Below are 17,142 nucleotides of genomic sequence, written 5' to 3'. Positions count from 1 at the left end.
AGTGTCAAGTGATATACAACTATATCGAACAATGAAGAAGAAAAGCTCCTTTTACGGGCGAGTTGATACCCAATCCTTGTTGGGGACGCTCACTGAATGGTCAACACTTTGGCATATGCTTACATTACGAAATCTCGTTGGCCGTTAAAGAATGACGGCAAAGAAAGTAGACCAGCAGAATGGTGGCGATGGCGGCTGGCTTTAAAACAAGTTTTCCTGTGCTGAGGTGGGGGATAAGCGGTGCTTTGCGGTCTTTTTACCCATAACGCCGAACGATTACTATCTAAACAAGTAGTCATTTCGAGATGTCATCACGACTGCATAATTTCGTGCTTTATGTGAGCATTATATTTACATACGTCTCAATTAATTTGGAGCTTTTCTCCATGGACTTATTCATTCTGACTAAATAATAATTTTAGACAGAATAATTCAATCATGGGTGCTTACATTGCTTATATTTTGATATTTTTTCCAGGATTAAAAACAATCTATGACCATTACAATACGTATCCATCACGAAGGAGGAAAGTACCGTGGTTTTTGTTCCAACTTTAAAGTACTAACTATTGTTTAATGTCTCCATCTGGTGGCCATAGTGTAGTCCCTAATGGTTAAGAGTTAAACGCTAGCAGGGTGGGGTCAATGAGGGAGGGATGGAGGGGAATCAGGATAATATTAGTGTCCGGATATTATCATTTCTAAATAATTAGTTTGAATAATTGGAGGATAACAAGTATAAAAACCTGTATCATTAAATAGTGGTACAAGGTTTACTGATCCATTAGCATGATCCATTATCATGCTAATGGATGTCATATTTGTATAAGGCATTCTTTCAAAAACTACTAATAAACTACAGTAAACTTTATTTGTATAGCCCTGCCTATTCTGGAAGAGAATTCCAGAATTTGGGGCCATGGCAGCAAAAAGCAGCCTCTGAACATTTTAGTTGAGCAGTAGGCCCCACCAGCATGTTTTTATGAGCTGATGTGAGGGCCCTTGAGGATACAAGCCTCTTGATCATATCTGCTGAGCCATGAAAGCTACAAGTATAGAGCCAGGAAAGGCCATGTAAAGCCAGTGCAGCTCTTGGAGGATTGGGCAATATGTTCTCTCATCTTAGCGCATGCTAGTACTTTAGTCGCCTCATTCTGAACCCTTTGTAGACTTGAAATAGACCTGTAAGCAATGCATTTTTAGTCCATGCAGACATTTTTGCTGTGAATACATTTATAACCTTGCCTATATTGCAAGCATGATCAAGCATCTTGAAACATTGCTAATAAATAATACTAAGCCTAGGTTTTTGATATAATGTTGGTCCATGACTGATGGCGACTCCAGATAAGTTACTGCATCAAAACACTCATTATCATTCCTAGTGATGATGACCCAATTATGACCCATCCAGGACTTGATGTTTTCTAGACAGTTAAAAATCAAATCAGTGGAATCCTGGGGGATTAGTAAATTGAGACATCTATAATTGTGTGTTGCCTGCATAGTGGTGAAACAAGATATTATATTTACTGACATTTGTGGCAAACGGAAACATATAGAGGGGAACAGCAAAGGATAGTGCATAGCATTTAGAGCTGCTCTCACTGAGTGTGACATAGTATTCATGCCTGGTCAGACATGAATGGAATCAGCTCAGAGCAATCTGCCTGGTCAGATATGAATGGAACCAGTTCAGTTAGGCCAACTCTGTCTCTTAGATGGTTTAGCAATATACAGTGGTCTACTGTGTTGAATGCAGCATTGTCATCAAGAAGAACCTGTGTAAACATGTTACTGATATTACAGTTTAGCCTAAGATTGTTAAGATAGTCTTTTGTTAGTGTGGTTAATGTGCTGTGATGAACTCTTTAACTAGCCTAAAATGTCACATAGTTCATTACTATTTAAATATTTTTTGAAGTTGAAGAGAGACCAGCATGTGAATAATCTTTCATAGAAATTGAATATTAGAGATCGGTTTGTAATCATTGAGGTCAGTGGGGTCTAATTTATTCTTTTTTATAAGAGGTTTGATAACCACTGTTTTGAGACTCTGTAGGTACATTTTATGTAACTGATTAATGTCATGTTTATGTAATGTCATTTGACAGTGCACTGAAAGCTTGTTTAAAGAATTGTGTTGGTATGCTGTCTAGAGGACAGAATTGTTAAAGAGTAAGATTACTTTGACCTCCTGCTGTTCCTAATGAAAGAGATTTTAAACAGTTGAGTGAGTGGTTAACCAGCTTATCAACTGTAGTAAAATGGTTTATTTTGGTGGTGTTCAATCAGGCTGGAAAAGTAGGTTGCCCTTGCAATGCTGATCAGCATGTTGAGTTCATTCTACAGATTTTTGGACAGTGTGCTGAGTCAATCTCCATTTTCCTTTTTGTCTTTAACCTAATTAATAAGGTAGAATTTTACATAGAACTTTATAAATGTTGTGCTTTATAAGGCATTCTTTCAAAAACTAATTATAAACTACAATTATTTTTAGAGGTTTGGATGTTTAGAGGTGCTATAGTATTTATACATTTATTCAGTCTAAATGTTTTAACTAGGCTACTTGGGATAAATATTTTATTAAATGTTAAATATTTAATTTAATTTAATATTTGAGCCTTATTAAATATCTCGAATGATGTCAGTGCTTTTTTGCAGCATTTTTTTGCAGCAAAAACAGGTTTTGATACATAAGTTTATATAATATGTCTTGTATAACTGTTGTGAACTGATTGAAACTATATGAAAGCAATTAAACTAAAAGTGCAGTTTTTTTCATTACTTTATACAATGTTTCAAAGACAATTAGCAATTAGAAAAATGCATTTGTTTAGATTAGCAGATTAGCATATACATTTTTCAAATGCAGTTAAGGATTTGATCTCATTAACTTTACTGGCCAATTAAATCTCCAGTCTAATTTAGTCAGGGTTTTTGTTGTTGTTGTTGTTATTGGGGTTTGTGTGTGTGTGTGTGTGTGTGTGTGTGTGTGTGTGTGTGTGTGTGTGTGTGTGTGTGTGTGTGTGTGTGTGTGTGTGTGTGTACAAACAAATGTGACTGAAGTTCCAAATGTCACAAGAGCTCAACTAAACTTCTGTATTATATATAAAATTGTGTCCTTTAAAGTAAAGGGCGTGTTTATTGCCTTAGTTTAACTGGCTGCTCAGTCAGTTTACCTGAAAAATGACATAATAAGAAAATATATATACCTAAAAAAAGTCCCAAGAATGATAAAAGGTGACACAGGTGGTGTGCATTCACAAAAACATATTTGACCTCACTATCCACTTCTACTTTTTATTTTAAACAATAAAGTACAAGGTTTGACATTTGCTTTTAGAAATCAACATCACCTCCTAATAAGAAAAGTAAAATACAGGCTGACACTGTTAAATTTGTTCATCCAATACATACAAGTCTATCTTAATAAGGAAAAATATGAATTGAGCTATTTTTGTTAACCATTTTCAGCTATATAAATGACCTAGAGGTAAAAGTGGAAAATATATTAATTAAACACATTCATACAAGCAAAAACACAAAGAATACTTTATGATATTTAATTTGTTTTCAAACAGGTTTATTGAAAGAAATAGTTTAAATTTTATAAAGTCAACCATTTATGATTCTATAGCACAATCAAGACCTTTATCTTAGCTTTCTGGAGTGATCTGATATGGATCAATAGATTATATCAACATCTTCCAGTTTTTTTCTGGCAATTGTTTTTATGTATGGTTTCAAAATTCATCACTCTAGCATTCGTACAGCAGTTTTTCAGTTTTACATTGTCCATTCTTCCATTACCTGGAAGTACACAAAATCACTCTCTTAAGTGACCTGGAAGTACAGTGCATCTGTCTACACATTCTAAATTCAACAGCGAATCAGCTGCTTTTACACCTTTGTCCATTCAGTGCAGCATGCAAATAAATGTGCACAAAGATTAAATTTGTCTTTGTCATTATATATTAATTATTATTAATATTAACATTATTAACATAGTTATTCACATATCTATCTGTTTAAAAATCAAACATATATTTTTCATCTACAGTTTTTTTCTGCATTTCGAAGCATGCCAAGGAAATGACAGAGTCTGCATAGTGCCGTCTATACGAGTGCCAAGAATTGATTCCTTTACAAGACTCTCTTATGTACAGTACACGAAAGGGAGAAAAAAGCAATCCGGTGAAAATGCAGTACCAAAATAAATTAAAGCCAAGACTGAAAAATATCTACATACCTCAACAGCTGTTAGACAGATAAGTAGATGTAACAGAGGGGGAACAATTTCTTTAATTTTTTACATCTTGGGAAGGAGGGGGCTCTCTAAAGTGCACATCAGTACACTAAACAAGTAACAAGACACAGATATTATGTTTACATATCACAGGAGATAAAATGATAACACACATGAAGGTTATGACAATATTACGGTGCTAAACATTCATTATGAATGCATGAACAGAATTTTTGAATATTGTGTTCCAAGATACCATAGCATTGGTAGAGAATATACATGTTGCAATGTCCACTTAGCTAATATTGTTGGAGTCATTGCACTACTCAGAGAATAGTTTGATAAACGTCATACAACCATATTTTGTCAACAAATCAAGTTGGTTTGTCCAATGTCTTACTCTAATACCACTTCTCTCTGAAACAGTCATCCAGAAACTGACAAAATCTTAAAGAAATCTCAAATGCTACTGTGGGGGAGAAAATCATTACTTATGTGGGTATGGCTTTGGTTATACTCTAAAGTGCACCAACAGGAAACATGATCAGCCAATAATGCTCTCTAACCAGTGTTGTTATTCTTTATATAGGGATATTTGCCATAACTCAACAAGACTAATTAAAAATAATAATAATTCAGAATAGGAATGCAAATCTAGGATTCATTGTTATGATTCATTGTTATATGTGCAGTACATAAAAAGATTCTATTAAAATATGAATACTTCCCATATCTTATGGATCCTAGATTTGCTATTAGGAGACTTCCTGCTGAACTAATAATAATTAAATGTACATATTCATGGTGAATGAACAATCACTAAGAGCAGATAAAGCAGGCAGAGATAATGTGTGCAACATCTTCAGTCTGTTTTTGTCACGTTGTCATCCCATAATCCTAATAAACTAGATAGAAGAAGATGGTGTGGACAACTGTTGGACAAATGGAGACAACCAGTAACCTTTATTTAAATTCCTTACCATTAATAATGTCTTGCAAAATAATATGCAATAATGTCTTGCAAAATTAAAGTAGCATTAGGTACAAACAAAACATAATTCACAAATGATATACAATATAAATAATGCCTGAATTCAAACAAATGGGAAATATGATGCATTCTGTTACAAATTCATAATCCACTCACTATAGTAACTTTGTTTATCAGAAAGTGTATATGAATGGTGCTTGTCGGTAGAGAAGTGGCATGCACCACAATAACTCCCAGAGCAAAATATACCACTGACTGGAGAACCTTCTGCTTCTTCATCTGGATGGAGTGGTGAAGCTTATTTTTAATGTGTTATCCAGTGCACATTAATATCACTGCATTGCACACACAAACACTCACTGTGTCTCCTTTCTCTCGATCTCTCTGACGTGTGTATATGCATGTGTGTGTGTGAGAGAGAGAGAGATAGAGAGAGAGCCAAAAGAGCCAAGACTGCTGGTGTTAAAAACACTATCACTGAAACATTGAAATGAAGACTGTTGACTAACATTAGTGCTTTTAACACAAGCATGTTTTGGTGTTAAGGTGAGTAATACTTTAAAAATAAAGAGAGTACCACACATATCCACTTGTTTCAGGTGCCTGATTATATTCTTGGGCCAAGTCTTGTGACTAATAGAAGAACATTAATTAGAACAATACTGGTAGTATCTGATTTCAATTTTAAATACCCCAGAAATAAAAAACAATAGAAAGCTACCAGTATTATTTTAGTTTTAATTGAAGATTAATGAAGTATTTTATCATTTATGGTGACCATTTTTTTGTGTGATTCTGGAAGAAATTGCAGTACTTATACACATTAGCAGTGTGTTTACTTAACATGTGGGGTTGTGGGTTCTGGGGATAAGTATTGCTGAGGTCATTTGATTAATCAAGACATCCTTAAAAATATCTGTGAACGTCTTTAACCACTGTGAGCTAGGACACACCCTCAAACACATTTGACATCATCCGGTGTTTAACACAAACAGTCTTATTTTGCATATTCATTTACTCCTTCATTCCCAAGCCACCCATTGTCATTGCACAGCAATTTGATATGTTCAGTAATGGAATGGCTTTAGTCTCACCCTTAATTACACATGAATGCAAACCAGACCATCCAGGACACTCTTGGGGCCTAAACCACAGATATGAATGGATAAAGAGGCAGAATGACAGGACAAAAGAAACACTTTTTTCTTTTTCTCTGTTAGGCCAGCTAACACTAAAAAGTTGTTTTCTTTTTTCTTCGGAAGCGCCGCGGACATGATATAGATAAAGATTCTGAAAAATTTCAGTGCAAGACATAATGGCTACTTATTAGTTTTCATTATTATTCATAAATGGTAATCCAATACTGGATAACAGCAGTAAAGGGACAATTTGGACATGGGAGCTGCCCTTAGGGTGATAATTCCACTTTTTAACAAAAGCCAAAAAGAGTGGACAATGTTCAACACCCTTCCACACTCTTGCTGCTCCTGGTGTCCATTTTATTGACAGTTTGGTAATGTGTCACCCCATCCTGAGGGCACTTAGACCACAGATGTCAAAAAGAGCCAATGGCCTTATTTTGAGATCAGTGGTTTATATCTTTAGGTCCTTCAGGTTGACCTGGATCAGCAACATTTTGACTCCAGCAACAGAAAAATAGAGGTCTGCCATGAGATGTGCAAGAAAGAGAAAGAGAGTAACTGAAAAAGACTGAGAGGCAGAGGCAGGAGTTTTCTGAGTGCTCTATGTTTCCTCCTCTCACCCTTTGGGTTCTTCTACTCCCTCCCTAGCTCCCAGGGTTGGAGCTATGTCTCTGCGGTGTCCTTGAGTCCAGAGGGGCCTTCGGCTCCTGGAGGGAGAACCTTCGTTGGGTGTCAGGGTCTAGTGGATTGCCACAGGGACCCAGGTTGGAGAGGCCCTGGACAGGAATGTCCCCTGGGCCGAGCAAGGGAGTCTCTGTTGGATGAAGCTCCATCATAGAGTGAGACAACTCACAAGACTTAGCCTGGAATTCCTCAAAGTCCTGTGCATCCAGGATCTGGATAGAAAAGACACAAGGCAAGCAGACATTAGCAATCTAAGGATCTTTGGGAAAATGTATTTAATTGGAAAAAAAACTGTGTTGTATATTCTTGAGTGAATTTAAGTTAATGTATATTTATTCTCAAAAAGGTAGGTTTTTGAATTTTAAAACGATTTGTTGTAAATTCTAATAGGGTGCTCAGATGGAAATCCTGGTAAATCAATACATGTGCATGGTAATCTGTGCTGTTCAACAGAATATTGCATGTCTCAGTTTTAGTGTGTGGAGATGCAGGAACCTGTGAGATTGAGGCAAGAGTCTCAGATTCCCCAGGTGTGACAGGCTGGGTGAGTCTCTCTCCGTGGCCTGCAGCAGCCTCGGGATATGAGCAGGCCTGTGGGGGGGAAGACACTGTGCTGTAGGATGGAGGTACAAGTGCCATCTGCCTCTGCAACAACTGCATGATTGTACTGATGTCTGTGGCCATACGAGTTTCCAGCCTGTAAAATACACAAGCACACACACATGAACACCAATCAATCAGTCACAAATTTCAAAGAGTATATGTAAAATATCAAGAGCAGGAGAGATGAAATAATTGCTGACAGTTAAACATGCATTATGCACTGGCATAATCATAATAGTAATTACATATGCATACAACAATAAACTCTCTAAATAAACAATAGTTGCTCTGTGCATGAACCATAAACATAGTCATAGTCATCCAAACTGATTATAGACAACAGCTATTCTGTATAAACAATATTCCAGGGTAGGAGAATATTTTAACAGCTACAAGTTTAAACAAGCATTATTTTAAGGGCAGTTTAAAGGAATTATCTGATCACTTTCAGCAGCACTGATTGACAGCACTGCCAGCAACCCTGATTAGACCCTTACAAACAGTGCATCGAATGATCTCCAGATAGTTAGGAATTGTGGCACATAGAAGTCCAGCTTTCAATGAGGGGGGATTCTGTCATCAAATGTGACTAAAGCACCTATGAATATTTCCTTTCATTTTCTTTGAGTGCCATATGGAATATACCATGCACTGATCTAGTACAGGATATCTGTGAAAGGGTCCCAAAAACATTGTGTGACACACTGCTCAATGATACAAGTTTGCTGACTTTAAGTAAAAGTCATGTACTTTAAGTTAAAAGAATAATTAAACAAACTGCTTATGTGAATAACAAGTTAGCATGACATGCACATGTCATAACAGGAAGGCAGCATCTTTGCCCAATTCTCAGATATGCTATCATCTGTGTATGGTGAGGGGTCCTTCACCTGTTAAGCTGTTTCTGCAGCAAGTCAAGCCTGCTCTCCAGCTGGCTCCGCTGCTGTCTGGAGATGCTATGCAGTGGCACATGGAGGTGCGAAGGGGGCGAGGGAAGGTTGCAGCGTGGCAGCTCCTGGTACTGGCGTCCACGGCTCTCGCCCCAGAAACTAAAGATGTTGGACACACCTGAGAGAGCACCTTGGAGAGAGAGAGAAGCAGAAGGAGAGAGGGCCAGATACAACAAACATATAACAAATATAAAAATGTAGAAGTATGTAGGAATTAAGTAACGTCTGTACATTAAGCAACTTCTTTCTTATTTCTTCAATAAAATATCTTTATTGTGCACCAAAATACTCTTTTGTACATGCTGTACAAAATACTTTGTACATATTCTTCATCTAAGCAAAATGTAATAAACCAACAAATAAATGAAGGCAAAGCTATGTATTATGTAAAAAAAAAAGTGAAAAGTAATTTGCAAGTAATTTTTCACTCTTTACTCAAGGATAGTAGCAGTGATCTTTTTCCAAATTATGTAATATAACAATGTCTCAGTTGGAACCCTAATAGATTGCAAAATTATACATTTGAAAAGCCAATTTATTTTGTTCTTACATTCAACCAGTGTGAGAGCCAGTTGAAAGAGAAGCCCTGATGAAAAGGTTTCTCTCTCATCTGAGTGCTGATTATGTCTGAGAGGCCTAATGAGAACATCTAGCCCTGGGTTGTAGAGATGGGTGAACAGAAAGGTGGCAGGCATGCAAATATCTGGCTGAAAAAAAGGGGTCTCAGGAGAAAGCTAGCTAAGAGTTGATCCTTTTCCTATTCTAATCCTGCATTAAGCGTGTCTTAGTCATGACAGGGGTTTGTTAATAGAGACAAACATTACCTCACTTAATACAAAATTGGCTTTTATAAAACCAGACAGTGTTTAGTTTAGTTATAGTTTAGTTCCAAGCTTAGTCATAGCTTACCTGACAGAGCGTTGCAGGTGTTGCTTGTCTTAGGATCCCCCTCCACTTCGATGTTGTCACTGAAGCTCATAGAAGTGCCTTGTGCTTGAGAAAGCTCCAGCAGTGTAGTTGGAGGGGCAGGGCATGCGTGAACAGGTTCCTCCCCTTCATCATCACTGGAGTGGGAGGAGACAGAACTGTGAGGCCCTACCCAGTCTGGTTTTAGTCCCTGATTTTGATTACTTCTGGTTTGTTTCCTGTTACGCCGCACAGGCTTCTGGTTCTTTTTGATCTCTCCAGCATCGGCATCATCTGATGAAGGACAAAGAAAGTATGTTCGTATCAAGGTTATTATGTCAGCAAACTTAACAGTTACATATGTTGCAGTTGAGCAAGATTAGTGGAATTATTCATGCATCATGTTTTTCTTTCATGTATTGTGATATCTCTGATATCTTCCAGTGGGAAAAAAAATTGGTTCAAGAGACTGGAGAGAGTTCAGGTAGAGAGAAACAGTACCTTTTTCTGTTCGACGCCGGAATGAAAGCTTTCTCTTACGTAGTTTGTTGAAGCCAATACAGTCAGAATCTTCGCTGCTCGGAGACCCAGGAATCATGTTGGTCTGAAGTGACAAGATAAATGTAGTAATAGTAACATTTTACCACAACCTGTCATATGTGTTGCATACTGCCAGGAAGAGTAGGAGTTCAGCTTTCTGGCTTGGTGGCAGTGACTCACATCTCTCAGGTTGAAGGTGATCTCTAGGTTGCTCCAGAAGTGATCAGAGAACTCTGGGTACATGTCCAGCACTTCCAAAACATCCTCTCTGTGGATCTTGTGCAAGTCACAGTAAGTCAGAGCTCTCACATCAGCATTTGACTTCCCTGGCCGAGCATACAGGTTGATGGGCTCACCAAATATATCATTCTTTCCTGTGGAAAAAAAGTGCAATATGAAACAATATCAAACTAGATAGATGTATATCTTATTAGGTAAATATAATGAAATTTCTCTGTATTTACTTGAAAAATAAATGTATTTCTGCTACCATGAGCATAAAATGTGACTGTTATATAAAAATGTAGTTTTACAGCCAGCAGATGGCACTAGAGTAGGCACAATCTCTCTCTCTCTCTCTCTCTCTCTCGATCTCTCTCTCTCTCTCTCACGTATAAAATACAATGTACATCTCAGGCAAAATCTCTCTCTCACACACACACAAACACTAAACACACATATATAAAACACAGTGTATTTCATTGTTTGAACACAGGTGAGGAAGAGAAGACAAAAGCATTTCTCTCAATACCTAACACTTTAAAACCACAATCCCTGAAGGACATCGAGTGCACAATGTCACAGTGATATTAAATTACAAAGGAAATTAGCAAGTTAGTACTCAGAATGCTACAAATACTTAGAGTAGTTTTTGAGTCCAAGCAAAACATACCCAAAATGGCCACTACCACATCTCCGCGTAAGATCTCGATGGATCCACGGGAGATGAAGTAGAGCGCAGTGAGCACATCGCCCTGGTGTACCAGAGTGTCGCCTGGTGGGGCATGGGTGGTCTTAAATTTCATGGCCAGGGCTCGCAGGCAGCCTTTTGTGGAGCCCTTAAAAGCTTTGCAGTTCTGGAGCAGTGTGCGGTTCAGGTGCAAACAGATATCTGCCTGTAGACACTCGGGAAAGCCTTTCAACACCTGGAAAGGAGGGGAGAGAAAGAAAGAAAGAGAGGGAGAGATAGAAAGAAATACTGCCATGAACACAGAGGAAATTGAAATGACAGCAATGGACACATCTAAAGACCTAACCTGGAAATTAAGACCTGATGAAATGTTGACTTGCACAGGGATCGTAACAGTAGAATTCAGATCTGGATGTAAACGCAGCTAATTAACATTCTGAAAAGAGTCTTTTTCTTCTTATATATGCCACATTACTTTAACTGATTTTAAACTAATGAGTAACCTTGCCAGCATCCTACATTCCCTTCTCAGATGAGCAGTCACAGCAACCTATTTCCATTTAATGTCTCCCTCCTCATCTTTTTTACTTCTTCATAATGTGTGTCTTTCTTCCCAGGCATAAGCATTAAGCCATATTTCCTCGTCATTACTAATGAAACACGGAACGAGATGGGTGGAAGAGGACTTAATTTCACCCAGAGCCATTCCAAAACATTATCGTGCTCATTTTCTAATCCAAAACATTATAGTACGCACTTTTTAATCTAAAACATTATAGTGCTCATTTTCTAATCCAAAACATTATACCACTCACTTTCTAATCCAAAACATTACTGTATTCACTTTCTAATCCAAAATGCCCTACTAGCCCATTACCATTACATAATGAGAAATATAATGAGTGAAAAGCACAGAACAGAACAGACACCAGCTTTACCATTTCTTTTCTTTACCCATGTAAAATGTCATTAAAGTGCCAAATTTGGAAAAGGAAATAGTAAAACCATCACAGTAGGAGCAAGGAGAATTGTAGCTTCTAAATTTAGCTCAGTTTGTTTAACCCATGTTTAAAGGAAATATACTTAAATATATTTTGATAAATATATTTGTGTTTTGATATATTTTATCCAAATCTATTAAATCTATTTATTTAAATATATCGATCATTAATTTTAAGTATATTTAAATATTAAAATTGATAATAAAATTAGTATTTGCATATATTAACCTACATGTGTATATATATTTCAATATATATGAACATGTGTTGGAGGTGATTTTCATATGAAAGGGGCATCTTCTCTATAGGTTAGAATACTGATGTATACAGTTGACCTTTTGTATTCTGCAGGAAGTTTTTCCTTGTTCCCTCTGTAAAAGACATGACAGAAGATAAAGACAAAACATTTTAAAGAACATCATTACTAAACTTCAGATGCTCAGAGGTTTCACAACAAAGCAACACTTCTCCCTATTAAAAGGATACAATGCCACATTTAAGCAAAGATCCAATTATGTAGACTCTTCAGTACTGTTACTTATAGAGAGGATGCCCCTTTCACATGAAAACCACTTCTCACACATGCTTACATACTGTAAATATGCCTATGTGGGTTACATAAAACTACCAATTTTTAATATTTAAATATATTTCTAATATAGGAATATTTAAATATATTTCAAATTTACTCTCAATATAATTAAAATAAAGCAAAATATATTTAATATATCCTTTGATTTTCAAGAGCATGAGATACTGAAAGATGAAAAATGAATTGCTGTAATGTCGAGTACAAGCTGTAAAATTGGAGAGGAGAGTTATTCTGACGTGCAGAATTACTTATTTGCCGCAGAACAACTGAATTCATTAACTTACCCTAAAAACCATGAATTAGCAAGTGTTTGTGGTTATACACACCCAAAAACATAACGTGTGTGTCTGTGTGTGTGTGTGTGTGTGTGTGTGTGTGTGTGTGTGTGTGTGTGTGTGTGTGTGCGCATGTCTGTGTGTATGACTTACGGCGTTCATGTCGATGCCATTAGTATAGGACCAAGCATGTTGGAAGTACTCCTCCAGCCTCTGTCTCAGCGGGTTGGGAATCTGATGGAAGCGGATGAACTCTCTCACGCGCAGCATCTGTGTGTGGTAGCGAGCCGTACCGGAGTATAACCTTTGGATAATGGCTGACACATTCCCAAAGATACTAGCATACATGAGGGCTGAAAAGAGAGATAACTGAATATTAGGCTTGTCTGCTTCCACACTGAATATATAAATATGTTACAGACATAATGCTTCACAACTTCTGATGCAGCTTTAGGGGAATTCACTGCTGTCCCAGATAAAAATTAATAAAGGACAAACGCATCATACCACAAACAGCAACAGCTAAACCACTTTCTAATCAAACTATTTGATCTTGTAAAATTTTAAATAGATTGTTGTTGGAACATTGGTCATTTTAGGTTACACATAAGGTGAAATTCAAATTTGATAACCTTCACCAGTATTTGAATCATTTTTCATATTTGACTGACTGCATTAGTTTTGAGAATATCATAATTTGTTTTGGGCAAATACCACCAGCTGAAGAAGTCCTGGGATCATCACTAATGGTAGAAAATGCACTGCAGGAGTTCTGATAAACGTAGGGGTCAGCAGTGAGATGATATCACATGAGCTAATAAATGTACTCATTACTATGCAGAAAGGGGTTTCCCCCTTTGGACACTTTAACATTTTAGCATGAATAAATGCAAATTTTAAAGAAGTAACAAAACACTTTTTAACTCCAAGATTCTATCTCAACAAAGCACCAAAGTCTTTGACAGTAACTAATATACATGCAAAACAATGCATTGAAAAACAATGCATCTCTAGTACTGTCCTTTGGTTCTTTTTTATTATTAATGGCAAGAGTGAGTCTTTAAGGCAAAGGAATGCATGGCTGCATATTCTGAGGGAAATACAATGGCATGCCCTGCATTCATATGTTTCACTTGTTTCACTTGTACAGTAAATTGTGTTAATATATTTGGGTTTCATTTATGAAATGCAATGCTACAGTGTTGTATTTGAATGCAAAAATGGAAAGCAAAACAGTCATGCCTAAGTCAACAGAAAATCAACAGGAAATGTGCACTGCATTTCAAATTTACTTTTATGTTGTTGTTTGTGTGGGTTTTTTTACATTTACATTACATTATCTTCTGTGAAATTTGTAAGGGTTTGGGTTAACATTTTTGTTTTAAATATGTGCAGAAAGACATTTGTGAACACGCTTCAAGTTTTAAGAAGGTCTCATGCATGCAGACACATTATCTATCATCTTGGCTGAGCATTATGGATAAGGCATCTAGGACCACATTCTTGCAAATCATGGCTTAAAGAAATAGTTAAGTGAAAATATTTCATATTCCTATTACTCACATCCAATAAGCATGACGCAGATGGAGAAGATCTTCTCTGAGTTGGTGTTGGGTGAGACATTGCCAAATCCTACACTCGTCAAGCTACTGAAGGTGAAATAGAGGGCCGTCACGTATTTGTCCTTGATGGAGGGGCCCGAATTTGAGATTGTGTCATTGTAGGGTTTCCCGAGCTGATCCGCCAGCGTGTTGAGCCAGCCAATGGAACCATTGCGTTCTACACTGCCAATGGCGTACCAGATGCAGGCCAGCCAATGGGCAATGAGGGCAAAGGTGCACATGAGGAGGAAGAGCACAGCAGCACCATATTCTGAATAGCGGTCCAGCTTTCGTGCCACACGGACCAGACGTAAAAGCCGCGCTGTCTTGAGGAGGCCTATTAGAGTGGTTGTCTTGAACAAAAGAAAAGAGAAAAAAATCCAACATAAATAAAGTTGCCTGGATCACAAATGTCTTATTTAAAATTCTCAGGCAACAAACAATTATGAAATTAATGCAAGACTTTATAAATTTGATTTGACTCAGGTATGTGCAGTGATAGACATCCCAAAGCAGAAAGTTAGAGTCATTTCTAAAGTAACCTTAAACTGAAAACAATGGTATGGTTGGGTTTGTAAGTAAACTCTGCAGGGCAGTACATCTATAAAGTTGGGCATCTCATGAAGCAATGGGATAAAGCTCCAGGTTCCATTAAATGTATTGGTATTAATTCTGGATGGTTTTTGATTCCTAGAATTGACCCCTAACATCCCATCTTGGTCATTATCCATTAGAAGATGATACTGTATTGTATATATAGTGTATACATAGACTGATCAGGCTGACATCAATTAGTTTACATTGATTTAGCTTCTCACTGGGCCTGTAACATCCGGATTTGTGCAGGGGACCTATTCATACATAAAATAGACTTCTTAGTGGAGTCGCTATTGGCTTGGTATCAGGTTTAGTCATGATAAACTGAGGACATACTATTGCGGATGAACTGCTAATGGTGCATATCTCTGCATATTGTGTGCATACACATTTTTTTAGATTGCATCAAAATGTTGCTAAAATTCCTGTTGTGTACTCTCAGCATTGTTTTGTGTTAACATACCACTGCTCTTCAAGCCTTAGTGTCATGGAACGCTCACCTCCCGCGAGTCACGTGGTTTGGCCCGCCACGTGCAGTGGGAGGATCTTTGTTTGTGGCACCTCGTTTTGTCGGTGTGTTTAAACCCGCGTCAGTGTGTGCAGCGTCGTCATTGTTAGATGTATTCGTGTTTATCGGTTTTGTTCCATGTTCATTTCTTGTGTTATAGGTGAGTGCCGCTGTCTTCATGTAAAAATAAACGTTCGTCCATGTCGCTGGAGCCTGTGCGTCCTGCCCCCCTCACCCTTGGGCACTTGGGCAAACGTCACAGAATGACCAACCACCACAGGACGCCTACTCCATCGTCGAAAGTTGGACTTCCTAACGGGAGCTGCGTAGGCACTTAGGCACCCCCGCCCTGCCGCCTGGATCCCAGGAGGTTGGGGAGAGGACCGGGACTGGTGTCCGTATCCACTCCGGAAGTGCAGGGGAACACCCCCAGGAATTTATTGGGGTGGGCCGAAGGCTATCGGTCCTGGGCTGAGGAGGACCGATGTGCCCCACAACAACCAGAAAGAGGGTGGTTGAGTGGATCCATCGGGATCTCCAGTGGGTAGAGTGGAAGCTCGAATTCCTTCCCTTCAGCGGACTCGCCAGCAAGACTGGAGGGATCTGCCCAAAGCCCCGGAGGCAAACTGCCTCTGGGACGCTCCTAGAGCGGTGGGAGAGAGGAGGACGGTGGTGGGAGGTAGCACGTCTGGAAGCGGGGGCGGACGTGCACCCCTGCGTGTCTGTTGAGGCCACGAACACGTTTGAGGTGCCTGCGACAAATGCAGGCGCCATGTCACAGCGCCTTATGTTTGTGTGTGGGCGCTATTGTGTGTTTGCGCCTTTTGTCTTTACAGACGCAACGTCGTTGGGAGCGTACCAGACCGCCCTGAGAGAGGCATGGAAGCTGCCTGTCTCCCTTACTGGCGGCACCTGGCCCGCCTAGTACTGGGTGGGCGCCGGGCACTGCTGTGCTGTGTTTGTGTGTACGTGTACACTGCTCCCGGAGGCTCGCGTTCACTGGACGGACGCATCGGGACTGCGCCCCTTGGGAGGGGGTTTTGTCACTGAACGCTCGCCTCCACCGAGTCACGTGGTTTGGGCCGCCACGTGCAGTTGGAGGATCTTCGTTTGAGGCCACGCCTGCACAACTGCACCTCGTTTTGTCTGTATTTAACCCCGCGTCAGTGTGTGCAGTGTCGTTGGTCATTGTTGATGTTAAATCTTATCGTTTTTGTTGTATGCTTGTTCCACACATCGTTGTTGCATGTATTCGTGTTTATCGTTTTTGTTCCATGTTAACGGTTTCGTGTTCATTTATTATGTGAGTGCCGCTGTCTTCATGTAACAATAAATGTTCGTCCACGGTGCTGGAGCCTATGCATCCTGCCCCTCACCCTTAGGCACTCGGGCCCTAACCATTACACCTAGCAATAATCCCCATTTTTAATTTTGATTATAATTAAAATAAAGATGTCACTTTTATTTAAAAAATTTAAATACATTTAGAACATTTAAGTGCTTTATTAACATACCATTTTGTTAATGGAGTGAGAATACAGTCTTCCAAGATAAACTTTCTCCCTAAACTAAATAGTAAATTGATCATTGCAG

The 17,142-nt window shown here is 38.5% G+C and overlaps 1 protein-coding gene across 4 annotated transcripts in view; it reads right to left on the bottom strand.

The window, feature by feature from the left end:
- Nucleotides 1-3,325: 3,325 nt before the first annotated feature.
- kcnh2b (potassium voltage-gated channel, subfamily H (eag-related), member 2b) overlaps nucleotides 3,326-17,142 on the bottom strand; it is a 147,255-nt gene continuing 133,438 nt past the window's right edge. For 3 of the 4 annotated variants that reach the window (XM_081696418.1, XM_081696419.1, XM_081696420.1), the window contains 10 exons: nucleotides 14,407-14,797; nucleotides 12,997-13,196; nucleotides 12,312-12,347; nucleotides 10,958-11,210; nucleotides 10,246-10,439; nucleotides 10,027-10,129; nucleotides 9,529-9,819; nucleotides 8,560-8,749; nucleotides 7,562-7,763; nucleotides 3,326-7,278 (listed from right to left, as the gene is read on the bottom strand). In XM_081696418.1, coding sequence (XP_081552544.1) covers nucleotides 7,027-7,278; nucleotides 7,562-7,763; nucleotides 8,560-8,749; nucleotides 9,529-9,819; nucleotides 10,027-10,129; nucleotides 10,246-10,439; nucleotides 10,958-11,210; nucleotides 12,312-12,347; nucleotides 12,997-13,196; nucleotides 14,407-14,797 — 2,112 coding nt within the window. In that variant the 3' untranslated portion in view covers nucleotides 3,326-7,026. The remainder of the gene's footprint in view (nucleotides 7,279-7,561; nucleotides 7,764-8,559; nucleotides 8,750-9,528; nucleotides 9,820-10,026; nucleotides 10,130-10,245; nucleotides 10,440-10,957; nucleotides 11,211-12,311; nucleotides 12,348-12,996; nucleotides 13,197-14,406; nucleotides 14,798-17,142) is intronic. The other variant, XM_027002951.3, reaches the window with a different exon arrangement.

The sequence above is a fragment of the Electrophorus electricus genome, chromosome 14 (assembly GCF_041902795.1).
Source record: "Electrophorus electricus isolate QZ-2024a chromosome 14, ASM4190279v1, whole genome shotgun sequence".
Classification (NCBI taxonomy): domain Eukaryota; kingdom Metazoa; phylum Chordata; class Actinopteri; order Gymnotiformes; family Gymnotidae; genus Electrophorus; species Electrophorus electricus.
Note: the sequence above shows the minus strand (reverse complement) of the source record. Positions and strands in the feature narration are given on the sequence as shown.